The sequence below is a fragment of the Oncorhynchus clarkii genome, chromosome 8, assembly GCF_045791955.1.
Source record: "Oncorhynchus clarkii lewisi isolate Uvic-CL-2024 chromosome 8, UVic_Ocla_1.0, whole genome shotgun sequence".
In the NCBI taxonomy this organism is placed as follows: domain Eukaryota; kingdom Metazoa; phylum Chordata; class Actinopteri; order Salmoniformes; family Salmonidae; genus Oncorhynchus; species Oncorhynchus clarkii.
The window spans coordinates 20,705,230-20,732,816 of record NC_092154.1 but is presented as its reverse complement, the minus strand read 5'-3'; the positions used below and the strand labels follow the sequence as shown (position 1 = coordinate 20,732,816).

The 27,587-nt window shown below is 40.7% G+C and overlaps 1 protein-coding gene across 2 annotated transcripts in view; it reads right to left on the bottom strand.

Moving 5' to 3' along the window:
- Positions 1–1,099: 1,099 nt before the first annotated feature.
- Positions 1,100–27,587, bottom strand: part of LOC139415570 (lethal(3)malignant brain tumor-like protein 3) — a 39,808-nt gene continuing 13,320 nt past the window's right edge. Inside the window, exons 15-22 of one of the 2 annotated variants that reach the window (XM_071163681.1) lie at positions 23,971–24,085; positions 21,551–21,653; positions 19,697–19,852; positions 19,251–19,352; positions 10,630–10,721; positions 4,364–4,524; positions 4,209–4,271; positions 1,100–2,374 (exon numbers count right to left, since the gene is read on the bottom strand). In XM_071163681.1, coding sequence (XP_071019782.1) covers positions 2,231–2,374; positions 4,209–4,271; positions 4,364–4,524; positions 10,630–10,721; positions 19,251–19,352; positions 19,697–19,852; positions 21,551–21,653; positions 23,971–24,085 — 936 coding nt within the window. In that variant the 3' untranslated portion in view covers positions 1,100–2,230. Of the gene's footprint in view, positions 2,375–3,763; positions 4,272–4,363; positions 4,525–10,629; positions 10,722–19,250; positions 19,353–19,696; positions 19,853–21,550; positions 21,654–23,970; positions 24,086–27,587 lie in introns of those variants that run through there. The other variant, XM_071163680.1, reaches the window with a different exon arrangement.

Below are 27,587 nucleotides of genomic sequence, written 5' to 3'. Positions count from 1 at the left end.
GTATTTGGGAAGTTTCTCACATTCTTCTCCGCAGTACCTCTCAAGCGCTGTCAGATTGGATGGGGAGCGTCACTGCATAGCTATTTTCAGGTCTCGGGTTCAAGTCCGGGCTCTGGCAGGGCCACTCAAGGACATTCAGAGACTTGTCCCGAAGCCACTCCTGCGTTGTCTTGGCTGTGTGCTTAGGATTGTTGTCCTGTTGGAAGGTGAACATTCGCCCCAGTCTGAGGTCCTGAGCACTCTGGAGCAGGTTTTCATCAAGGATCTCTCTGTACTTTGCTCTTTTCATCTTTCCCTCGATCCTGACTAGCCTCCCATTCCCTGACGCTGAAAAACATCCCCACAGCATGATGCTGCCACCACCATGCATCACTGTAGGGATGGTGCCAGGTTCCTGCAGAATGTGATTCTTGGCATTCAGGCCAAAGAGTTCAATCTTAGTTTCATCAGACCAGAGAAGCTTGCTTCTCATTGTCTAAGTGTCCTTTAGGTGCCTTCTGGCAATCTCCAAGCGGGCTGTCATGTACCTTTTACTGAGAAGTGGCTTCCGTTTGGCCACTCTACCATAAAGGCCTGATTGGTGGAGTGCTGCAGAGATGGTTGTCTTTCTGGGAGGTCCTCGCATCTCCACAGAGGAACTCTGGAGCTCTGTCAGAGTGACCATCGGTTTCTTGGTCACATCCCTGACCAAGGCACTTCTCCCCGTTTGCTCAGTTTGGCCAGGCGACCAGCTCTAGGAAGAGTCTTAGTGGTTCCAAACTTCTTCCATTTAAGAATGATGGAGGCCACTGTGTTCTTGGGGAACTTCAATTTTGCATAAATGTTTTGGTAACCTTCCCCAGATCTGTGCCTAGACACAATTCCTTCGACCTCATGGCTTGGTTTTTTGCTCTGACATGCACTGTCAACTGTGGGACCTTATATGGACAGATGTGTGCCTTTCCATATCATGTCCAATCAATTGAATTTACCACAGGTGGACTCAAATCAAGTTGTAGAAACATCTCAAGGATGATCAATGGAAACAGGATGCACCTGAGCTCAATTTTGTGTCTCATAGTAAAGGGTCTGAATACTTATGTAAATAAAATAAAAAAAATAAACATTTGCAAACATTTGTAAAAACCTGTTTTCAATTTGTCATTATGGGGTATTGTGTGTAGATTGACGAGGAGTCTACACTCAATCATACATTTTAGATTAAGGCTGTAACGTAACATAATGTGGAAAAAGTCAAGGGGTCTGAATACCACCCGAATGCACTGTGAACAACAGTCCACGTAAAGAAATACAATTGTCTATATGGACTTTTAGATTTAATTCATTCAACCAAACCCCTTCCCTGGGGTTAGTACCTTAAAGTAAACAGACACTTGTCACTGCTTCATAGGGCCTGAACAGTACTGATGAGGAGATGACTGTACAATACACAGGAGAAACCAGACCAGGGTGACCCATGTTGTTCTTTATACAGGTACTGTATATGGCTATCCATAAAGCATAATAGGTGGGTGCATTTACCAAAAGGGAAATTAAATGCAGGGCCTGATGTCTTGTTTTACAGTATGGTTCCTGTTGGTTTGGTGAATTAATAAAAATCCCTCTCTCCTCTCAGTTCTACAGCCTTGTCCTCCAGCACCACCACCCCAGCAGCCAGACAGAAGTAACAAGGATTTTTAAAGCATGAGGACTTTCTAATGAATGTATTAATTTCTCTGTGCCACTCACCTGGGGAATCACTGAGCTTCCATTCTCAGTTAGAATCTCTCTGATCTGCATGACATCAGCATCCCTGAGAGACCGGAACAGCTAAAGCCCTGTGCAGATGGGACTTTCTACATGATGAAAATGTCAGAGTTGCTGATTGTGATGCACTAAAGGAAATCTGACGCATTTGCACTACATTTCCAGTTTTAGTTTTTAGGTAGAACGAGCATACTCGTTGCACCACCCCAACACTAATATAAAAAGAGCCTATACTGTACAATAATATTACACATAATAGAGCTGATGATTGAAAATGACATTTCTCCAATGAGTCAATCACATTGGATATTCGCAGTACGCAATATGGCTGTCTTAAAAAAAATAACTTGTGCAATTCACATGTGCATTCAGTTTGCTTCCTCTGGGAAGAAGAATGGTTCTTTGTGCTTCACATCCTTATCTGTAGACTTCCTTCTCCTGGCTCTGCTCTGCTCAGGGTAAAAATAGTGGCCTCCGACTTTCGTTAGAGCTCATTACATGCCGATTCCTCTGCCGTCTTGAACATTAAGATTGAGTTGTAGATTTTTATGGCTGGACCCAGCTTGATGCTCATGATCCTCACTAGGTCAACCTGAGTCAACAGAAGGAAGGCTTCACCATCTATTTGCTGGACAAAAACATATGAGGGAGGGAAGAGTTAGAGAAGTCTCACGTTTGAAAATGTCCACCATCAAAGTGCTTTCCTAATGATCCTTTTTGCCCAAGGAATATGTTTCACTTTCAACCTCCAAAATCAGGCAGCTTAGACATAGTGGTGGATAAAGAATTAACTTCAAAGCCAAGGGTTTTTAAAGATTCTTCACCATACAAATGACCATGGCTCATTAGAGGGGGTGTTATTCAGGGATTGAGTCATATTCTACATTTAACAAGCTGTCGTAATATCACCCGCTATTAACGCTGACAGAATGGCATAATAACAATGCTCTTGTTTTGGGATAACCTATGCATCCTTCATTCCTCCCATCCTATAGGGAGACCGACAGATGAATATATTCAAACAGTGCCTTAGATGAGCTGGTTTGCGCATGTAGGATTGGTACTTGTGCTGCCTCTCCTCCCACAGACACTTACGCAAAACCCTCTTGTTCATTGTTCATACTTCCCGCAGCCGTTGGATAGGCACATAATTTACTTTTACTTGCCCACTGTAACATATGATTAGCCTAGGGTACTCAATCTAGTAGGCCGCTATAGTTTTATAATGGGCTGTTTTATTGGGTGTGCTCATGTAGCCAACTAGCGTATAGCCGCTAGAAGGATAGTTGCCATAAGGGCGAAATACTACTGTTAGTAAAGCACCATGGATAAGGTCATTAATTGTTATGTAAAAACATTTTTGCAAAATGTTCGCCTAGGGTACGCAGCAGAACGTTGTAGCGAATCCGGAGCGCAGACTGACTTTTTTGTTTGTGCTCATAACACTCCATGGTCGTTAGAAGACTGTACACCTATAGTATGAAATTGACAAGGGGAAGCTTGGTGTGTGTGTGTGTGTGTGTGTGCGAGCTAATAGATCATGTGCAGTGACGCCTGTTTGAATGAGTGTATTAGAGCATTAGATTGATGGCCATTAGTTTGTTTTGCCCCTAGTTTGTACCGCCCACACACACACACACACACACCCACACACACCTGCATACACACACAACCCGCCCGTCTCTGTATGTAACAACGGTTCCTCCTTCTGAAAATAATCTGTGGCACAACCTTTTCCAGGTCCTAATACTTATAATAATATGGTAATTATGTGCTTCTTACTAAAGCCAATTCTAAAGTATAGTTTCACCAGGTCATCTACAGTAACTAAGACATTTCAATGGTGGCGTGCACAGCATTAGGGAGCCAGGGAGACATGCACTTAAACAAATCCCCTACGTTAATCTTGAAATATAACACTTTATTCTAAAAATGTTTACTTTATTTGCAAAATATTTGCACCTTATTCATGAAATATTGGCACTTTTTTTAATGCAAAAAAATAATAATTCAAATACCATCACCGTCACTGTTTATTTGATTAATATTGTGATGCTCCAAATTGAATACATTTCAACTCTATATCTGACATGGTACAGGTGTCTTCTTTTTTTAAGCTCATAACCGTGTGTGTGAGGCGTGTACTTTTGTTTCAAAGTAGATTTATTTAGGACTACCAAGAAACACTCTGTGTGACCCTGATTTAGCCCACTGCAGTAAACGTTTCAACTCTGAGGCAGACACAGATGTGGAGACCACAGAGCGATAATGTGGAGGTAATGCATCTGATGAAACCAAAATGGGATCTTTATAATCCCACAAGCAGACAGTAAATGGGAAGTCCTTTTCCCAGAAGTGTGTGTGTGTGTGTGTGTGTGTGTGTGTGTGTGTGTGTGTGTGTGTGTGTGTGTGTGTGTATCAGTGGTCAGTGAGCTAAAAGCTGTAGTGTACTGAAACTGTACCTCATCTCTGAAAGTGTGCACGTGTTCGTTACAGCCTGGAAGACCTTGGATGAACTCAATCACCTGTAACACATTGAACATCATGGTTAGTACAGTTATCCAAATTACCCAGACAGTTATTTAGACTGCACGAAACAATGTAAGTTATCCAGTACCTCCTCCACTGTCCACACAGCCACTTTGCTTGAAGTGATGCCAGCCACGGTGGGTAGCAGCTTGCTGTGCTGGTCCCAGCAGAAAGGAGTGCTACTGGGGGATGGCGAGGTGCATGGCATGAACACTGACTGGTGAAGGGCTTCCTGTAGTGTCAGCTCTACTGTATGGAAGAGAAGAAAATAAACATACAAAACCTTGAATGAATTAACTTAATTTTAAACAACAAGGGATTTGTTGCTGAGCTACCTGTAGATGAACTGCTTGATATTAAATCAGCAAGTGATCTGATGGAAGTATCTAGAAATGCTAGAAGAAACAGAACGCAGATGCTTGACGCTCACTCCTAACCATATTAGGAACCAGGGGCAACCAGTCTAATCAGATAGTGAGTTAATGGTGACTGTTACTTTGCTCCAGGCATAAACACATCTTTGAGCATCTTCCAAAGATTATTTCCTAAAATGTATAATTGGTAGTGACAATTCAAGTGAAGCAAAATATTTTGATGTTTTGAGAGTAATTCTAAAGTTTGATGGAACATAAAGATAAATGTTGCCCCGGGAGGAACTAATCTACTGTAGCAAGAGAGGGAGGACCACTTAGAAAGGTTTCAGCCAATAGCAAAGGCCACAGTCACAAACGGATGGGTCATAACTCTTTAGTACAAATTGAATGACAGTTGTGACACAGCAACTTCATGTTATTTTACTTTGGTGGATGGAGAAAACTAACAACAAAGCACTCAAGGACATTATTATTCATGTTTCATGGAAATGGGAAGTATTTTTTGGAAGAGTCTTCTCTCACCATTCTGCTGAGTAAATACCTTTGGGACATGTGGTGTTATATATGAAAATGCATGTTAGAGAATGACCACTACTCATTAAATCTATAATATACAGCGGGGTCCGAAATTAAAATGTAATTAAATTATATTGTATGCTCCAAAAAATTGGGAATTATTTTGTATTTTATTTTATATTAATACAATTGCTCAGATAAAGATATTCTGTATAACAAGTAATACTATTTTCTCAAAAAGGTAGGGCTCAAAATTATTGACACCCCTGTTTTCAATACTTCACCTTGCGAGGATAACGACACTGAGCCTTTTTCTAAATTGTTTTATGAGTTGGAGAACACATTGGAAAGGATCTTAGCAGTGGCAGCTCACCCATTAAGGCATTAGGGACGGCACCCCACTTGTGATAAAAAAAACTGTTAACAAATATATTATATCATTCATGGATTATATTTTAAAATGCTGATAAAAGTCTGGTAAACATTTACATTTTCCGGTTTCAAAATTATATTGTTTAAAACAAGCTGTTCAGTTACCTACTAGTCAGCCTCTCAGTAGTGATGAGTGATTAGTGCTTTTTGAGGTAGGTACGGTTTTGATTCGATTATTTTTTTAATAATCAGGTTTTAGATTTTTTTATACATTAAATGCATTATGAAATAGAGCTTTTTAATGGAAATTCCAAACCCCAAAATAGTGAGAATTAAATTTCCAAAACATTGAACATTTTGCAATGCCTCTGTCAGGTCCACATTGGGTAAATAGAAAAATAGGAAACTATTATGAAATACAAAAATATTTCAGTTGTGTATATTATTATTAGTTTTTTATTTAATAACTGAATTATTTTTAATTTGTTAAAGTCATCATCGCATCTCTGCTCATGCAGTAGCAGTCTGCCAGCTAAACCTAATGTTATCTATGTGCTCCCCATACTGTCCCGTCTTTAGTCATCCTATTTAGCTAGCCTGCCTAAGTACTGTAGCCTACATACAGTATGCTACAGCGCTGTCTGATTAAATAATTGTACTCGTTTTTCAAAGTAGATAAGGCATACTTTCACAAACTGTCTCTGTCCCTCTCATTGTGTTCTGTACATTCATCTATCGTGCGGTCTGTGTGGAAATCTAACCTAACGTAGCAGGGGAAAAAGTGTATCCATCCAGAGATCTACAGTACCAGTCAAAAGTTTGGACACACCTACTCATTCAAGGTTTTTTTTTTATTTTCACTATTTTCTACATTGTAGAATAATAGTGAAGACATCAAAACTATGAAGCGACACATATGGAATCATGTAGTAACCAAAAAAGTGTTACAAAAATCCAAATATATTTTATATTTGAGATTCTTCAAAGTAGCCACCCTTTGCCTTGATGACAGCTTTGCACACTTTTGGAATTCTCTCAACCAGCTTCACCTGGAATGCTTTTCCAACAGTCTTGAAGGAATTCCCACATATGCTGAGCACTTGTTGGCTGATACAGGAATGAGTAGGAGTGTCCAAACTTTTGACTGGTACTGTATATATAATGACGAGATGCTCATGTCTCCGGGACCTAACAATGGGAGTCGTTGTCGAACTAGGTTGAATATTTGCTTAAATGAAAACTACAACTCTCTTAAGCCCAGCATCCCACAAAATTCTTGCCTTGATTTCAGTTGTAAATTATTTAAATTCTCTCTAGTGAAATGCCGCATTGGGCTCACAAGAACCCCTGAACTAAATGGAATTCAAGAAATTTAACCAACAATGGTCAATTAGTTATTTAAACCCGGAGAAAATAAATGTTGGTTAATCGCTCAGCACTACCCCTCAGTGATTCTGCCAGCAGCAACAGCTCCACGTGCGCATAGGCCCGGCGAACATTGTTTGGATTGTTTTACCAGCCATTTGCTATGAGGGGGAACTGCCCCAATGAAATCGCAGGATTTCATAGCATAAATTATAACAGCACAAAGTAAATGGATCATCCTGGGGCACTCAAATGTGGACTCTGGGTCTGCTCTAGTCTCCCTTCCAATGAGTCTCCTGCACCAGATGGCTTGAGATTAGATCTGCTCTATCAGGTACAGATGGCGCTAAAGCTAAAAATGAAATAAATGATCATAACAGTCACCGGAGTCTGGGACCTGATAAACCGGACATCTACATCTAACAAGAGTAGAAGGACTGAGAGATACACTAGCTCAAACCTTCTCATCGTGGATCTGGTAGGACAAAAAAGCATGACAGTGCCTGGCCAATTCCCCCCATGGTATTCAGGTGACAGGGCGACATGTTTTGTGGACTTAAACAGCATAAAACTGGGTGTATCACAAAGCATGATCCAATTAATTAGCCAGCTATAATACATTTTTAGAAACATTGAGAAATAGTTTGGTAAATTTTGGGGTCAGATTAACCAGTTATCTACCTTTGATAAGCATCTAGCTAGCTATAGCTAGCTAGTTAGCTCCCATTCCAAATTAAAGTCTTTCTAAACTAATATGACTAACTCAGAAATATTAAGTTGTTTCAGAATGAAACTAGCTAGCGCATCATGCTTTGTGACATGTTAGCTAGCTATCCCCATTTAGATAATGTATTTTCACTTATTGCATCTGCATGCTTGTTGAGTTCTCCCAGGTGCACCCGTTAGTTCGTGAGCTGGCCGCTCGTTCTAAATAGTATAATCTAATCTGTTCAAAACAGTGGCAGCATATGCAGCATTTGTCATTCGGTTTTTGACATGCAAAAGTGAAATGTATTTATGCTGTTGTTCAAATGCACAGATCGCTTCTATATCTTCTCAAAGAAACTATCAGTAGTTTGAAAACTTTGCATCATATTTTTGTCATGCTGCTTTGTTGACAACTCCAACGACCCCGCGCCCCTGGTATTCAGCCAATCAGTGGCCACCACTGGATCTTAGAACATTCCTCCATACAGAATCCTTCCAAAGCCTTGATATCATTAGTCTGCGCTTATGGACTGCCCTCTTCAATTTAAACCACAGGTTTTCAATGAGTTTCAAGTCCAGAGACTGAGATGGCCAATGCAAAATGATGTTTTTATGTCGAATGAACCATTTCTTTGTGTAATTTGATGCGTGCTTGGAGTTATTTTCTTGCTGGAAGATCCACTTGCAGCCAGGTTTCAGCCTCCTGGCAGAGACAACCAGGTTTTTGGCTAAAATGTCCTAGTACTGGGTAAAGTTGATGATGCCTTAACCATAACAAGGGCCCCAGGACCAATGGAAGCAAAATAGCCCCATAACATCCACCACCATTTAGTAGGTAGGGGTAGGTATGTGGTATAGGGTTCTTTTCTGCTCATGTATTCTAATTGAGACTGCAAACCCACAACTGGAGCGCGTAGTTCAGGAGCTCTATTTTCATGTCATCTGACCAAAGCACTGGTTCCAATCCATGTGCCAATGCCGCTTACTAAACTCAAAACTACATATGTTGGATGACATGAAATACAGCTATTTGGCCACGCACACCAGGGGTGCGTTTGGCATCGAAATGAGAATGCTGCCTAAATTTGTTTTGTGTGTAAAAAAAAAGATTTTGAAAGAAGTAGTGCCCGTTGTGTGCACTGCCGGTAATAACATATACCACGGTATGGTACAGGAACGGTATGAAGGTATGAAAATCGGAACCGCCCAATCCTAACGAAAACAAATTCTGTCTGTCTTTGGTATTCAAATAATATTTGCTTCCAGCTTGCTAGCCTTTGATGAGTTCTGACTATAAACTTAAAATATTGTTAACTATCAGGTATTCTATTGAAATATGTCTTTGTCTGTTCAGCTGTTCAATCCTTTGGGTGAATAAACTTTGTTGGAGCTTTTATAGTGTCCGACAGTTTCTTACTCTGTTATTTAGAATCTAACACCTTTCTATCCCTTCAGAAGAGTGAGAACTCACAAAGACACAAAGGACCAGAGCCTTTGATGCTTTGACACAGGGACATCACACAAATAACCCTGAATCCAGAGACTGTACTGTAGAAGGAGTGAGTCATTCCTATTGCTTTAAGGTTTCGTATTGCTTAATGGTTATGTTCACACTACACTACAAGGACTGCTTTGGTATGCAGTGCAGTTTGGTTTCATTTGGAGAGGATGTGAATGTTGGAATTTCGCTCAATAAATCAACTGAAACCAAAGGAGCTAGGACAAGAAACAAGATATATTATATGTGCCAAAGACATGAACATTTACATAATTGCACTGTGTAAAACTGTTTTGACAGCTTGTGCCTAGCTCTGGCACGACAGAGTAAGGGGAGAGAAATCCCAAGAGGTGTACACATTCAGCATAGTAAAAGACAGAGGAAGTGATGTAATTCTTGATTAATCTACATTACTGATTCATACTGTGAAGGAAGGCACGGGGTAAGATGAGTGGGAGGCAATAGATCAGACTATATTGGGGAAACACTGTGTAGTGATGCTCTTGATATCCAGTGGGAAGAATATATAATGTTATTTAGAGACAGTTGTCACGCCCTGACCTTAGAGATCCTTATTATTCTCTATGTTTGGTTAGGTCAGGGTGTGGGAAAATCTGTTTTCTATTTCTTTGTGTTTTTGGCTGAGTATGGTTCCCAATCAGAGACAGCTGCCTATCGTTGTCTGTGATTGGGGATCATACATACAGTGGGGAGAACAAGTATTTGATACACTGACGATTTTGCATGTTTTCCTACTTACAAAGCATGTAGAGGTCTGTAATTTTTTATCATAGGTACACTTCAACTGTGAGAGACGGAATCTAAAACAAAAATCCAGAAAATCACATTGTATGAGTGGCTCTGTAATTATCATCTCAAGGTCCTGGAGTGGCCTAACCAATCTCCTGAACCCAATAGGAAATCTTTGGAGGGAGCTGAAAGTTCTTATTGCCCAGAGACAGCCCCGAAACCTGAAGGATCTGGAGAAGGTCTGTATGGAGGAGTGGGCCAAAATCCCTGCTGCAGTGTGTGCAAACCTGGTCAAGAACTACAGGAAACGTATGATCTCTGTAATTGCAAACAAAGGTTTCTGTACCAAATATTAAGTTCTGCTTTTCTGATGTATCAAATACTTATGTCATGCAATAAAATGCAAATGAATTACTTAAAAATCATACAATGTGATTTTCTGGATTCCGTCTTTCACAGTTGAAGTGTACCTATGATAAAAATTACAGACCTCTACATGCTTTGTAAGTAGGAAAACCTGCAAAATCGGCAGTGTATCAAATACTTGTTCTCCCCACTGTATATAAGTTGTCATTTTCCTTTTGGGTTTTGTGGGATCTTGTTTTCTGTATAGTTTATTTTGCCTTACAGAACTAACTGTGTGTGCTTTTGTTTTTGTCATTGTTATTTGGCTTTTGGTGTCATCAATAAAAAGAACGATGCATGCCTTCCACGCTGCACCTTGGTCCACACTTCATGCTACAAACGAGAGCCGTAACACCAGTTCAGTACCTTTGGTTTCAATTATGCATGGCACCTCACTCTTCATCTCCTCGTCCTCCACCAGCTCCTCTACCTTCTTCTGCTTGCAAGGCCGCCCAACCCTGGAAGAGAGAAGGGGGTCAATAGAGACACACAAACAGGGCAGTCTTGCAGGAACTGGGATCACACAATTTGGAAAAACATTTTTAATGACATACTGAGTTATTACTTAATTATCACAGTACATTCCAATATGTTCTAATACCTTCACTACTCCTGGGGTGAAAATGTAATGTAGATTGTAATCACTCCCAAATCCCAAAAATTGTTCGGTCAAACTCAATCAACATGCTGCTCTGATGAGTCTTGATAATTCATAAATAACAGAGTAATGACTTGAGCTTCTCTCTAAATTAAACTTAGCGAACACCTTCGGTCCCCTCTCTTTTCCATGTCTTCAGAATTTGTTTTGTGCATTGGACTGAAAGCAGGTTCCAACTCCTGAATAAAACACAGAGATAAAACTTGGTGCCAGTCCCTGGACAACCAATTTCTCTGTGCAAATAACATTACTCAACATTTTAACAATCACATTTTTTTAATGAACATTTTAAGATTAAAGTGAAGTTTCTGGTGAATTTCATGTTAGCCTATACAAATCAAGCTGCCCACATATGGCCAACAGCTCTGTGACCATGCTTGTGGAGTAGAGATACTGTACATTTATAGTGAAATGGGATTGAGTGCATATTCGTGTAAATACCTGCTGGTAATGACATTAAAGTGTTTTTACAAGAGAAACACAGCATTATGTAATTTAACTATATGTTACTTTAAATCTGAGGAAAACAGTGCATGATGGATTTGGTAGTGTATGCTTGAGGAGTAATTTCTACTACTAGGCCTTAAATAACCACAATGAGAGGGGGGCAACTGGAGGGCAGGCATTAGTCAGATGACAGTTTGACAAATGTTGGGGAAGCTGATGTAGAGAGGCTTGGTAACTAGAGCAATCTTTAATTCTACTACTGTGACTCTGCGGCTCTCTGTGTGGCTTTCTGTGTGAAAATAAAAATCTTAGCCCATGAACATTAAACTCTCAAGTCCAGAAAAAAGCACTTAAAGAAATAACCTCAATTGTGTATCGGTCACTTGAAGGAGGATGTGTACACTCATCGGACAGTTTTTTAGGTACACCACCCCATTCATGAAAATGGATCACTCCTACAGACAGTGAGTCATGTGGCCGTGGCTTACTATATAAAGCAGGCATGGAAGCATTCAGTTACTGTTCGATTGAATGTTGGAATGGGCAAAATTGGTGACCTAAACAACTTTGATCATGGTATGATCGTTGGCTCCAGGCACACCGGATCCAATTTCTCAGGAAGGTTCGCCCTCCTGGGCTTTTCAAGCACAATAGTGTATAGGGCTGTCCCAGACAAAAAAAGTTTTAAATCTTGGTCTGTTCAATTGAGCAAAATTTTTAAAGATGTATTTTTCCATATATACAGTCGTGGCCAAAGGTTTTGAGAATGACACAAATTTTCACAAAGTCTGCTGCCTCAGTTTGTATGATGGTAATTTGCATATACTCCAGAATGTTATGAAGAGTGATCAGATGAATTGCAATTAATTGCAAAGTCCCTCTTTGCCATGCAAATGAACTGAATCCCCCCAAAACATTTCCACTGCATTTCAGCCCTGCCATAAAAGGACTAGCTGTCATCATGTCAGTGATTCTCTCATTAACTTTTTTGGGATAGGGGACAGCATTCGGAATTTTGGATGAAAAGCGTGCCCAAAGTAAACTGCCTGCTACTGAAGCCCAGAAGCTAGGATATGCATAGATAGAAAACACTCCAAAGTTTCCAAAACTGTTAAAATAAGGTCTGTGAGTATAACAGAACTGAAACGGCAGGCAACAACCTGAGGAAAATCCACCAGGAAGTGCTATTATTTTGAAATGGGTGTTTTTCCATTGAAAGCCTATCCACCATTTAAAGGGATAGGACCCAGATTCCGTTCCCTATGGCTTCTACTAGCTCTGAACAGTCTTTAGACATTGTTTCAGGTCTTTATTATGAAAAATTAGGGAGAATGCGCAGTTTCAATGAGAGGCCAGTGGAAAATCCCCAACCTGTGTGGTGCGCAATCCCGAGAGCACGCCTTTCTTGTTTTTCTTTAATATTGACGACGCTATTGTCCGTTTGAAATATTATCAATTGTTTAGGCTAAAAACAACCTGAGGATTGATTATAGACATCGTTTGACATGTTTCTACAAACTTTACAGATACTATTACAGATACTATGTTTCTACGAACTTTACAGAATTTTCGTCTGCCTCTTGTGACTGCATTTGAGCCATTGGATTACTGAACAAAACGCGCCAACAAAATTGAGGTTTTTGGATATAAAGAGGGACTTTATCGAACAAAATGAACATTTATTGTGTAACTGGGAGTCTTGTGAGTGCAACCATATGAAAATCATCAAAGGTAAGTGATTAATTTTATTGCTATTTCTGACTTTCGTGACTAATCTACTTGGCTGGTTACTGTTTGCAATGTTTTGTGTGCTGAGCGTTGTCCTCGGATAATCGCATGGTTTGCTTTCGCCGTAAAGCCTTTTGGGATCTGACACGGCGGCTGGATTAACAACAAGTTAAGCTTTATTTTGATGTATTGCGCTTGTGATTTCATGAAAGTTAAATATTTATAGTAATTTAATTTGAATTTGGCACTCTGCAATTTCACCGGAAGTTGTCGATGTGGGACGCTAGGTTTTAACACAGGTGTGAGTGTTGACGAGGACAAGGCTGGAGATCACTATGCCATGCTGATTGAGTTCAAATAACAGACTGGAAGCTTCAAAAGGAGGGTGGTTCTTGGAATCATTGTTCTTCCTCTGTCAACCATGGTTACCTGCAAGGAAGCACGTGCCGTCATCATTGCTTTGCACAAAAAGGGCTTCACAGGCAAGGATATTGCTGCCAGTAAGATTGCACCTAAATCAACCATTTATCGGATCATCAAGAACTTCAAGGAAAGCGATTTAATTGTTGATTTAATTGTTGTCTCCTAAAGTTGATTCAGCTGCGGGATCGGGGCACCACCAGTACAGAGCTTGCTCAGGAATGGCAACAGGCAGGTGTGAGTGCATCTGTCAAGAAGGGCAGCAAAGAAGCCACTTCTCTCCAGGAAAAACATCAGGGACAGACTGATATTCTGCAAAAGGTACAGGGATTGGACTGCTGAGGACTGGGTTAAAGTAATTTTCTCTGATGAATCCCCTTTCCGATTGTTTGGGGCATCCAGAAAAAAGCTTGCCCGGAGAAGACAAGGTGAGCACTACCATCAGTCCTGTGTCATGCCAACAGTAAAGCATCCTGAGACCATTCATGTGTGGGGTTGCTTCTCAGCCAAGAGAGTGGGCTCACTCACAATTTTGCCTAAGAACACAGCCATGAATAAAGAATGGTACCAACACATCCTCCGAGCGCAACTTCTCCCAACCATCCAGGAACAGTTTGGTGATGAACAATGCCTTTTCCAGTATGATGGAGCACCTTGCCATAAGGCAAAAGTGATAACTAAGTGGCTCGGGGAACAAAACATCAATATTTTGGGTCCATGCCCAGGAAACTCCCCAGACCTTAATCCCATTGAGAACTTGTGGTCAATCCTCAAGAGGCGGGTGGACAAAAACCCACAAATTCTGACAAACTCCAAGCATTGATTATGCAAGAATGGGCTGCCATCATTTAGGATGTGGCCCAGAAGTTAATTGACAGCATGCCAGGGTGGATTGCAGTGGTCTTGAAAAAGAAGTGTCAACACTGCAAATATTGACTCTTTGCATCAACTTCATGTAATTGTCAATAAAGCCTTTGACACTTATGAAATGCTTGTAATTATACTTCAGTACTCCATAGTAACATCTGACAAAAATATCCAAAGACACTGAAGTAGCAAACTTAGTGGAAATTAATATTTGTGTCATTCTCAAAACTTTTGACCACGACTGTAGGCACACTGTAGACACACATGTGTTTGAATAAAATCAACTAAATACACTGAACTTGTCTGATACTTTAAGAGCACTGGTTGATGAAATAATTAAGACACAAATGACTCAAGAGGGAGCCTGATGGCCACTCTGTGTAAAAAAAAAAATTAAATATATTTTTTTACAGCCATTTCATTTCTTATTTGTTTCTTTGACTGAAAAGTTATGTTACCGAAATCCCTCATTTGTTTAGAAAAACCATTCCCTATTTGCTCAACCCTTGCTCTCTTTATGTGAAACACGTATGCATCGCATGCATGTGACCAATAGGGCCTGACTTACTGAATAGCCTATCATAATAGCCTAGTGATTAAAGCGTTGAGCCAGTAACCGAAAGGTTGCTGGATCGAATCCCCGAGCTGATGAGGTAAAAATGTGTCGTTCCACTCCTGAACAAGGCAGTTAACCCACTGTTCCCCGGTAGGCCGTCATTGTAAATAAGAATTTGTTCTTAACTGGTGTCATGAAGTTGGCCTGAGGGTAGGTTTATGACAGTCATAAATACCCATTCCCTCCTTTTTCCACTCTCTACCCTACTGATGTTACATTTGCAAACCCCTTTGGTTAACATAGAGATTCTGGGAACATCAGAAGGTGGGGGGAAATGAACTTTTTTCTGGTAATCCGACCAATTGAACATATGCAGTGGTACTTAATGAATATGATGTCAGTTCGGTTGTCATCTGAGACATTCTCATCAATGATAAGATGACATAAACTCTACAGTGTCTCTACAACTACAGTCTACACATCAGAGTTATCGGATTCACATAGAATTGTTGTTCAATTTAAATGTTTGAATATTAAATTATTTGTGATGGGATGAAATGTGATTTTAGCTTCTAAAATGTGAGATTTGGGTTTTCATAAGGTAGGTCTGCTCATTCAGTGGCCCACCCCTGTGAAGGGACATGGGCTATAAAACTTTTCAAACACGCCCTCCTCTCTCTTCCTATATAAAGCCTTGACGACAATGTAACCTCCTGTTTCCGAGGATGTGAGGACAACAGTCCGATGTCAGAATGGTTCAGATAATAACTACAGAACGAAGCCAACATCAGCGTGAGCTTTGGTTGCGAATGGTATGAACTTTGAACTCTTATTCACTACAGAAGTGATACCTCCTAGCCATTGAGTTAGCAACAGCAGCTGCAAACGCAGGTTAGGAAGGAACAGACAGAGTATCCCGTCTACCACACAACGACGTTACTACAACGTATCCAATTTACCAGCAGAGACATTCTTCAAAGGACAAAGGACTCGGTTGGGCAACACGGCCTTCCATCTACCACCAACCTACCGAAGCGCAGCTCAGTAAATATTTATTGCATTTTCCTTTTCCAAATGGGCGGTAATTTAGAATGCATAAGATACTGTATTTACAATAGCATTGCTTCGCCCTTTGTTCCTCAGTCTTCCCACTCTTTCACTCAAACCCAGCCCCTTTTCTTTTGTGTAACAAGCTGTCATATCTGTTCCGCCCGCTAGGGACGTTTTCCTTTATGACGTAATTTGTAATCAAGTTATGATTTAATTATGTGCATGTGTAATTATGTGTGATTAGTTAGGTATTTAGTAAATAAATAATTAAACCCAATTATGTATTGCTGATTCAACTTGTTAGCCAGGGTTCATGCAGATGACCAAGAATTTACAACTTTCAGATGAGACTGAATTAAGATGACGATTAATATTGACTGCTATTGATGTAAAATATTACTAGGTCTTTAAGAGTTTATTCGGAAGATAACAGCTCTATAAATATTATTTTGTGGTGCCCCGACTCTCTAGTACATTTACATGATTAGCTCAATCAGGTAATATTAATTACGGAGAAATGATTTTATAGAATAGCATGTCATATCATTTAATCCGGCATAGCTTGCCTAGTTAAATCAAAAATAATAATCACATCAATAAATTGGTTATAACAAACTCTGAACGCCATAACACATGACAGCAAAATTGATGCAGCAGATTGGAAATAGGAACTTGAAATTGGCGAATGTTTACTGGTTCCCAGGAGGGAAAGGGGAAGTCAGATGTATTTTACTTAGTTGTGGAAAATACTGTAGATCATGCAAGCGCGCTGTGTAAGTATTATGTGTGCCAAACAAGTGCTGTTAGATTACAATATTATATATTTTTCGCAAATTGCGATTTATTTATTGTTTAGGCTAATTATTCAGCTCCCTTATTTTATGCTTGATTGCTTATCAAAGCATGAATGACTCGTATGCTGTGGGATGACATGAACAAATAATTGATTGATACATTAGCTCAGCAGTTCACAAACTGGGGGTTGCGACGCAATGTGGGGTAGCCTGATGTGAAAATGGGGTCGGGGATAAAACCATTAATATACAATATAAAATTGTATCTCAAAATCATTGCAATCTGGTTAACCTTAAATATCTAAATGAAAATTACTCAAATCTAAAATTCAACCAGAGAGCGTCCTTAGATCATGGGAAAAGGCCGCACTTGACCGTTGCACTTGAATTATTCCTGCGGTGAATGGCTAGGCCTGTTACACTATGAAACCACACACTATTGCGGAGACTTTGATATTACTGGCCGCAATTGATATGGTGAAAACAATGTGTGGGGTGACAGAGGCACACAAACACATCAATACCTTTGTCAGATTACATTGTTAAACAAAGAATTCATGCTATTGCGAGCAATCAAGAGGAGACTGACTAAATGACTCAAAAACTCCCCAGCTTATGCTCTCCAAATGGATTTTAGCTGTGAGGACCAAGATGTGCATGCATTGACTTTTGTTCACTATACATGTCGGGGGATGTTATTCACCAGGACATAATGTTCTGTCTCACGATTCCCGAGAATAAAACAGCCAGGGGATGTTCAGTGTGCTGCATGGCTGTATTGATGAAAAACGGATGAATCATGTGACCGAATGCATTCACGGGTCACTACGGAGGAGTTTTGGTTCTTGACTCAAAGGGAATACCCTGCTGTCAGTCTCACTCTGATCATCCTCACTCAGGATTCCAACTCGGGAACTCAGGCCTCTTTGTAGAGCCCCGACCTTCTGACCTGAAGATCACGGACATCATGATTCGACTTAGTATTTTCAGAGTTCCCAGTTGTCTTGAAACCACCATAAAACTCACAGTAGCCTTTGCCAGCTCATATCTGTGTGAAGCTGGATTCGGTGCTATTGTTTGCATTAAAACCAAATACAGATCCAGGTTGGATGTGAAAGCAGAGATGAGGTGTTTACTGTCGACCAAGCCCTCTAACTTTGAGAAGGTCAAGCTCACCCATCTCATTAGTGGTGGTGAGATAAGATACATTATGTCAGACTAATTTGCAATTGCCTGTCATACCATCACATACTTTTAATGTGGGGCTGAGTTGAATAGACCGTCAGAAATACTGTTATAATGTTGACTAGCATAGCCCCAAATAAAAAAAATCACGTGGTTGGGGTTGCGAGAACAACGGGGTTGTGGGCATAAAAAGTTAGGGAACCCCTGCAGTAGCCTACAGTATATATTGAAATATAGGCCTAAGAAGGTTACGCTATTAAGACTAAACAGGAAGCGCTCTTAGGCCTTCTTAGGCTGGTTATACAAGGCTTAGTGCATATTATGTGTGACAAACAGGTGTTGTTAGATCACAATGTTTGGAACAGTGTAAACAACACTAAATAATTTAAAAGTAATACCAGTCTAACGGGGAAAAAGCCTTTATTACAGCATAGCAAAGATTAAAAACAGCACATTTGTGAAATTGCTTTATACTACAGTTTGTGGTTGAGTGAGGCTTGGTGTTCTCAACACCAATATGCTGTTAACTTTGCTATTATGCACATACAGAAGCAACATACAGTACCAGTCAAAAGTTTGGACACACATTCCAGCTATTTAAAAAAAAACGATTTTCTACATTGTAGAATAATAGTGAAGACATCAAAACTATGAAATAACACATATGGAATCATGTAGTAACCAGAAAAGTGAATGAGTAGGTGTGTCCAAACATTTGACTGGTACTGTACAGGGAAAGGCACCAATTCAACGGCAAACTGAAGATTATGTTTCAGAACCGCGGACAGTGACCGCTATCCAACGTGTAAGAACGCACATTTGTTATAAAATATTATTATATTTATTAGTGTTGCACCATTATTCTTACATAATATAACTATATAAAAAACAATTGGGGGGGGGGAATTTTTATTTTGTATTGTATTTCACTGCCTTTTTCTTCCCAATTTTGTGATATCCAATTGCGATCTTGTCTCATCACTGCAACTCCCCAAAGGGCTTGGGAGAAGTGAAGATCGAGTCATGTCTCGCAGATTTCACACCAACATCAGAAATTCACAAGCTAGTCACAACCTGTTACGTGACTATCAAATCAGTTACGTGACTATCAAATCCTCACAGTCCTATCAAGAGTCCAACACTGGGCCGGCGGGCGGGCAGGCAGGCAGGCAGGCAGTAATAATACAGTACAGTCACACACCACCACCATCAGATTTAATGCGAGGTCTGGCAGCCATTCCGGAGAGCAGGGTTATTCACATGCATTGTAAGAGCCACTCACCTCCTCTTGGGCTCTGTGCCGGCGGGTTTCGCCATGCCGCTGCCAGCCATCTCACCCCTGCCAGGCTTTTCCAGGTGATTTGTGTTGGCGCTTAAGTGTTTGCTAAGAAATTGTCAGAGAGAGGAATTGCTTTTAAGTTGTGCAGAAAGAACATCCATAATAAGAGAGCCATGGCTGGCGGGGAACTGTTAAGAATGTTTAGTCACTTCAGACAGAAATAGATGAGGGCTGTTCACACTTATTTGGGTGTTAAGCTGCTAAAATGCTTCAAGGAATTTAGAAATTCAGTTATATTTCAAAATATGAAGCTACACGATGATAGTTTCAGCCAAACTCAGGAATTATACTGTATATTTTTCCCCCTACAACATCTGTCTGGGAATGTCTGAGAATGTTGATTAGTTAAGAGCATTCTGAGTGTGTTCTGGTTACTAATTGGTCCTTACTCTGCAGTGAGAGCTAGAGCTGGGTGGTTCTCTGGGTTGGGTTCTGCCCGTCGGGGTCGGCCCAGTCCTCCTGACCCTGGCATCTCACCACTCAGACGGTCTGGCAGCACTGAGTCCTTGTTGATGTTGAGATCAGAGTATGGGCATCCCACCGCACTGCAAATCAGAAAACTTATTACAAATGACTGATTTCAGAAAAAGGACTTTGTGTAATACCAACTTCATAATAGGACTTCATTATAACTTAATAAGGTATTAATAACATATGTCACCATCAGACAAGATATGATTTCACACATCAATGTTCTTGGGGACAGAATCAATAAAAGCAATAATAAATAATGAGAATAGGGAAGTTGTCTCACACTGAGAGCGTGTCACAGACTCTCTTTCCTGTCTAATCGGGCAAAATATGATTTTGCTATAAAACATGTGAGTTTACACAGTTCCATGTACTTCTCAATAGTCACTGCAGCAAACCAAAGAATTCTAAGTCGCTGGGGTTGACGTAATTAATTCCAGGGTGATGAATCTCAATTTGGAAGCATTACATTTGCTGCAGACAATAGCAGTGTGCAGACTGTGACTACTTCTTCACAGTGCATTATCACCTCCCACCTGTGTAATGTACAACTTCTCATTAACTTTGGGGGAAACATACTTTAACTCCACTAAAAAGGAAATATATAAACAACATATTTGCATATACATGGGGGTATGGATGGTTGAGTAACTGCGACCACTGACTGATGAGAGGAGAGAAGAGAAATTGAAGCGTTTTTTCTCATTCTCCTCTAATCCCTCTCTCATTCCTCCCTGGCCACTGTCACACATTTTTATTGAGGATCTTCCCCATTATTTCTGTCCATAGCTAGCTGTGGCGCTACCTGTTTAATATGCCAGGTTAGCCCACAAATCCTGATAAAGCGCCCTTCATTCCATAGATACATTTTAATAAACTACATTATGTACTCAGACTCCAAGGTTAATCAGCTTACATTACAGATACTGAACCATGGTACAGTGTTCCCATTAAAAAGTGACTCTACAGCAGTATCTATGACCTCAGGTAACTATATAATGTAGGACTAAACGTCAGAGTCATTTAGCCTTTTCTGAAAATATTTTTCTGCTCACATTAGTAGATATACTACACCTGGAGGGGTATATGCTGTAAGAAAGCCAGCTGATGCAGATGCATCATTGTAGGTGTATGGAGAGTGGAGATGTGGTTTCTTAGGAGAAAAGGGAAAGAATGGTGATGAATACTGATGGGAGAGAGTGACACTCATGTGCTTACACGGCTGTGCTTCTAGCTCCACACAGCCAATTATACAGCCTATATACAGCCTCACCTCAGGGGCATACAGGTACGTGTGGATCATGTACAATACCAAAACTGTTGACATCCAGACCTAACACAGCTGCTGTAGGCATATATTGGGTGTCTTTTGCATTACGGATGTCTATGCTACAATATCGGCTAATACAGGTTGATCAATGAGCAAGAAGACCCAGTTTGACCATTCACTGGCCTGTAGTGATATGAAGCCTGTTGGTGTTATTTGTATAATTTTTTATTTAACCTTTAGAACAAATTATTATTTACAATAACGGCCTACCCCGGCCAAACCCTACCCCGGAAGACGTTGGGCCAATTGTGCGCCACCCTATGCTACTCCCAATCACGGCCGGTTGTGATACAGCCTGGAATCGAACCAGGATCTGTAGTGATGCCTCTAGCACTGAGATGCATTGCCTTAGACTGCTCGGGAGCCCTATAAGTGTCAGTTTCCAGTAGATGGAAGTTTTAATCCTGGCCAGCCATATTGAGTGCTGTGAGAGAGAGAGCACCTGTGGTGGCCAGAGTAGCGGGCTCCTTTGATGTGGCCCACACCTTTACACCCTGGGGTGGGACATCCGCCCTGCCCTGATGCCTCGAACAGCTCCTGTGGACCTGGGGATGAGGAGAGGGGAGATATTACATTCGGGTCTACTGTACCAGTCAAACGTTTGGACACACCTACCTACATTCAAGGGTTTTTCTTTATTTTTACTATTTTCTACATTTCAGAATAATAGTGAAGACATCAAAACTATGAAATGACACATGGAATCATGTAGTAAGCAAAAAAGTGTTAAACAAATGTAAATATATTTTATATTTGAGATACTTCAAAGTAGCCACCTTTTGCCTTAATGACAGCTTTGCACACTCTTGGCATTCTCTCAACCAGTTTCATGAGGCAGTCACCTGGAATGCATTTCAATTAACAGGTGTGTCTTGTTAAAAGTTAATTTGTGGTATTTGAGCCAATCATTTGTGTTGTGACAAGGTATGGGTGGTATACAGAAGATAGCCCTATTTGGTAGATAACCAAGTCCATATTATGGCAAGAACAGCTCAAATAAGCAAAGAGAAATGACAGTCCATCATTACTTTAAGACATGAAGGTCAGTCAATCCTGAAAATGACAAGAACTTTCAAAGCTTCTTCAAGTGCAGTTGCAAAAACCATCAAGCGCTATGTTGAAACTGGATCTCATGAGGACTGCCACAGGAAAGGAAGACCAAGAGTTACCTCTGCTGCAGAGGATAAGTTCATTAGTTACCAGCCTCAGAAATTGCAGCCCAAATAAATGCTTCAGAGTTCAAGTGACAAACACATCTCAACATCAAATGTTCAGAGGAGACTGTGTGAATCAGGACACCAATAAGAAGAAGAGATTTGCTTGGGCCAAGAAAAACAAGCAATGGACTTTAGACCGGTGGAAATCTGTGCTTTGGTCTGATGAGTCCAAATTTTTGATTTTTGGTTCCAACCGCTGTGTCTTTGTGAGATGCAAAGTAGGTGAACAGATGATCTCCGCATGTGTACTTCCCACTGTGAAGCATGGAGGAGGAGGTGTGATGTGTGGGGGTGCTTTGCTGGTGACACTGTCTGTGATTTATTTAGATTTCAAAGCACACTTAACCAGCATGGCTACCTCAGCATTCTGCAGCGATACGCCATCCCATCTGGTTTATGCTTAGTGGGACTATCACAGGACCTCCAGGCTGTGTAAGGGCTATTTGACCAAGAAGGAGAGTGATGTAGTGCTGCATCAGATGACCTGATCTCCACAATCACCTGACCTGAACCCAATTGAGATGGTTTGGGATGAGTTGGACTGCAGAGTGAAGGAAAAGATGCCAACAACTGCTCAGCATATGTGAGAATTTCTTCAAGACTTTTGGACAAAACAGTCCACAAATTAACTTTTAACAAGACACACCTGTTAATTGAAATGCATTCCAGGTGATTGCCTCATGAAACTGGTTGAGAGAATGCCAAGAGTGTGCAAAGCTGTCATCAAGGTCAAGGGTGGCTACTTTGAAGAATCTAAAATATCAAATATATTTTTTGTTTAACACTTTTTCTAGTTACTACATGATTTCATGTGTGTTATTTCATAGTTGTGATGTCTTCACTATTATTTTACAATGTATAAAATGGTAAAAATAAAGAAAAATCATTGAATGAGTAGGTGTGTCCAAACGTTTGACTTGCACTGTACCTAGTGAGACATTATCCACAACATGACTTCAGGCAAACCATCCTAGAATAATGTTACAAAATCTATTGGATTCATGTAATGCTAATGTGCAGTACAATGTCCATATTAGGATAGCCTCAGAGTCACAAGGAGTAGGTGTCAACCTCAGAAGGAGTTGGTACTAATGAGAGCCATACAGGTAGAGAAAAAGCAGATATCTCCCTGAATCTGTCCTTATGACACGAGTGAGCTGCCATGTGAAGCAGTAGCTCTGTACTCTGAAATATGACGGCAGCATCGACTTCTCCACTCCACGTTTCCATGGACACCATTACACAGGGAGAAATGATCAGGAAGGGGAGGCAGAGGGAAGTTCTTTGTTCTGCTCCCAGCATCCTCTGGGTAAAATACAGGATATTGACCACATGATTTCAGGACAGGACTCAGGAGCCGGACTCGGGAGCCATCAAACATCTTGAGTTAATTTGAGCAATTATTTTCACAAACAAGGCTTCAACTACTTCTTAAATATAATGACGGCAGATCAGATTAAAACAATGTAAAGTTGGAACCGTCTTTTCAGGGAAAGCATATTACGCCATTTATGATTGAATGGGATGAGAAATAGCAGGATCAATGGAGGCCTGGCTCTGAGTGTGTCTGCTATGAACCATAGGTCTTGAACTGAGGCAGGGAGCTGGACATGAACAGATTAGGATGAGTCATAAAGCCACTCACTGATCGGGGGCTGGAGAGGGTGGCCTGTCTTAGCACACCAGCCCGCAGGGTGGATGTCTGGGCTGTCTGTGTCCACCCAGTAGTCATACTTATCCGTCCAGCCGTCAAAATGGATCTAAAGGAACACACAAACCAAGGACAATAGCTAAACATAGAAATGTGGGGAAAAGAGATTGTCAAAACCATGGTAGACATGATAAGGACATGTCTTGGAGGTAAGAAGCAGAACTACTGATTGCGCCAGTCTACCTGACAAGTATTGTCTCCGACTGAAGCCCCTGTCGCTGCCTCTTACAGCTGGCTAGCCCTGCTATCTATGTGAGGCAGACACACAGCCTAGTTGATCACTATCTCTCCCTCAGTTCTGATTCACACTCCTGAAAATGAGAGTGTGCTTCACAGTCTGGGGCAAACAAGAGGAGACAGGAGCACATCAGGGAGTTGTGGAAAGGCAGAGCGTCCTAGTCTACAGCCTTCTTCCCTCCCTGGCTGAACCCCCTTATTACTATTTTACAGTTGAAGACAACATGAAATATGAAGCAAGTGATGGTTTTCAGAGGAACTGGAGAAGGGGAAGCAGTAAGATAACACAGGACAATGAGAGCATGAAATGCATGTCGTGTTGGTTTGTGTGTGAGTGATAGTGATGGTGGGGATGGAAGGAGATTTAGAGAACACTGCCTTGGAATGGAAGATAAAAGTCAGGACAGAGGTCCAGATCACATCTAAAGGCATGTATATAAATGGAGGAGTGAAAGTAGAGTACAGTTTAGGGGTTAGGATTTATTTAATATATTTGTGTGTGAGTGTTGGGGGGAGGTAGATCAGCTTGAATGTTGTTGATAGGTATTGGGTTCTATCAATTTAACGCTTTGCATAATTTCTATTTCCCCTTACTTATGTATTGTCTCCAACCGTATCACTGGAGTAAACTAACTGATAACAATACTTCTACTTACAGCTATTTTCCCTCATATGTACGGTACATGTAGTTAAATAATTATAGATCTATTCCTAATTTCCTCATTCTGCAAGTTCTGAATGTTCACCCACAGCGGGTAAATCCACCATTCATTGTGATCTTAACTCCGACCCTCCAATGTCCATAGTCTAACCCATCTGTCCCAGTATAATACAGTTTTGCTATTTCCTTTTGCAATACATCCCTCCACTTGACTGTGATGTGTTATGAGGGTCCTGAACCTCCCTATTTGTAACATTTCTGACGATATTGCCCTAAAAATAAATACTTTACAGAAGAGTGTAATGATATTTCACATTGACTGATCACATTTTTTCAGATCCACTAACAATACAGTTTGCAGGCCCATCTGAACCCTGATATTATGACATAACAACCATTCCTGGCATAACAACCATAACGACCATTCCTCCAAAAGCGAGCTGCCAATGGACAGTACCAGAAAACATGTTCTATTGATTCTGTTTCCTCGTGGCAGAGGCAGACAATGCTGAATGTTCAATGCCCCATATATTGAGTATTATTTTTGTAGCAAGGATTTGATATAATAGCTTAAATTGAAATGAATGCCTGCTCTTTCCATGACATAGACTAACCAGGTGAATCCAGGGGGGGGGGGGGGGTTGCTTGTGTGACATCATTTTACCATCCTTGTTTACAATGTTCTTCATAAATATTATACCCTTCTTGTAAATGTTTTCTAAGAAAATTGTTGTTTTCTCTATCAGTACAGTGGAGTTCAGACATATTATTTGCTGTAATATTTGATCTGCATTTCCTGGAGGATGAAATTGAAATTGTAGCCAACTCTTTATGGCTTAATTTAAAAAGGAGGATACTTAAACAGGGATCCATTGTCAATAAACCGAAAATGTACGGTTTTAATCTGCAAAAAGGCAAAGAGCCTCTCTTAGTAACCAGTTTGGATTTAGATATCATTTTTGACTAATGGAGGCTGTAAGAGAGAGGTTTAATGCCTTAATATTGAATAGTTTTAACCTTCCAAACTCATGATTGTTTTATAAATATGCCTGTTTAATTTTATCTGGTTTACAATTCCAAATAGAAACAAACATTTTGTATTGCGTGATTTGAAAAAGGATTCTCCTGGAGTCGGTAGATCCATGAATAAATATGTAAACTGAGAATGAATCAGAGAATGAATCGGGGTAATCGTCCAGTAGGTGGACAGGTAGGGGTTAGGACTTTAGAAACCTGAGGGATTGTATAGAGTGGAGATATGCTATGAAGGGTTATTTTTGCTCAATGGACAGAAGGGTTTAGACTGAGATGACTGAACAGTATAGACATAAATAAGGCTGAGGTAAAGGCATTGACATACTGTAGGGCTAGAGAGCAGGGGAAAGAAAGACTACTCTATGGCCCATCATCAGGAGCAGCAGGTTAGAGAAGAGGAGAGAGGGATGAGAGAAGAAGGGGGAGGTGACACTACTGCCCTCTGCGGATAGATACCTGTCCCGCACTAATGTCCCAGCACAATACAATCCCCTCATGACTCCCCCCAGGCAGCAGGATGGCCACTGGCACTGAACTACTGTTCACTTCAGAGTTCATGGAAAGTGAAGCTTATAGTGCTCCTCAAAATGATCTCACTGAGAAATTCAGGCAGATGTTCATTTGACACCACTCAGGTTCCCGAGGGGTCTAAGGCACTGCATCTCAGTGCAAGAGGCATCACTATAGTACCTAGTTCGATTCCAGGCTGTATCACATCCGGCCGTGATTGGGAGTCCCATAGGGCGGCGCACAATTGGCCCAGCATAGTCCGGGTTTGGCCAGAGTAGGCCGTCATTGTAAATAAGAATTTGTTCTTAACTGACTTGCCTAGTTAAATATAACAAATTACATAAAACATGTACTGGGACAATGGGATGTGACAATGCCAGGGACTTTAATCATTTTTCGATTCATTCCTAATGCAGTACATCAGTGCAATTCACTTATTTGCCATATAAAGGACCCTTTCATTTCCTTCCAACTTTCTATGTGAAATTCCTTTACATTTTTTCCAGAGAAATGTTGAAATATAGGCGCTATACAGGGCTCGGATTAGGCATATAATGCTGTCATCTAAGATTATACTCTTTCAAATCTAAAAAGTGACATATTGTAGTTCAGAGTGCAGATGAGTGATGTAATGGCTAATCCTTCTGTACAGCTGAACTGAACCACACATAACACCTGGTGAAACTCATCTCCCGGTCTGAGCTACACACTAGTGAAAGGAGGAAGGGAGCATTCCTAGTTATTGACACAGATAGAAGTGTCGCTACAGCTGAGTGACACTGCCATTTTGAATGAATCCAGTGTGGAGTGCAGATTCTGTAGATACCGGTAGACACAGGGGTCAGATAGACACGGATAGATAATGATAGACACAGTGACAGGAGTCAGATAGATCATTGGGTCTCAAAGCTCTCCTTGGGGACCCCCAGACATTTCACTATTTAGTTTTTGCCCTGAACTAGCTCTCCTGATTCACCTACTCATTGGCTTGATGATTAGTTGACAAGTTGTATCAGGTGTGCTTGCTCTGGCATAGATCAAAAACATGGATGGGCTGGGTGCGCGTTCTAAGGAGAAGTTTACAGTAGATAGAGAGTGATAGATATGT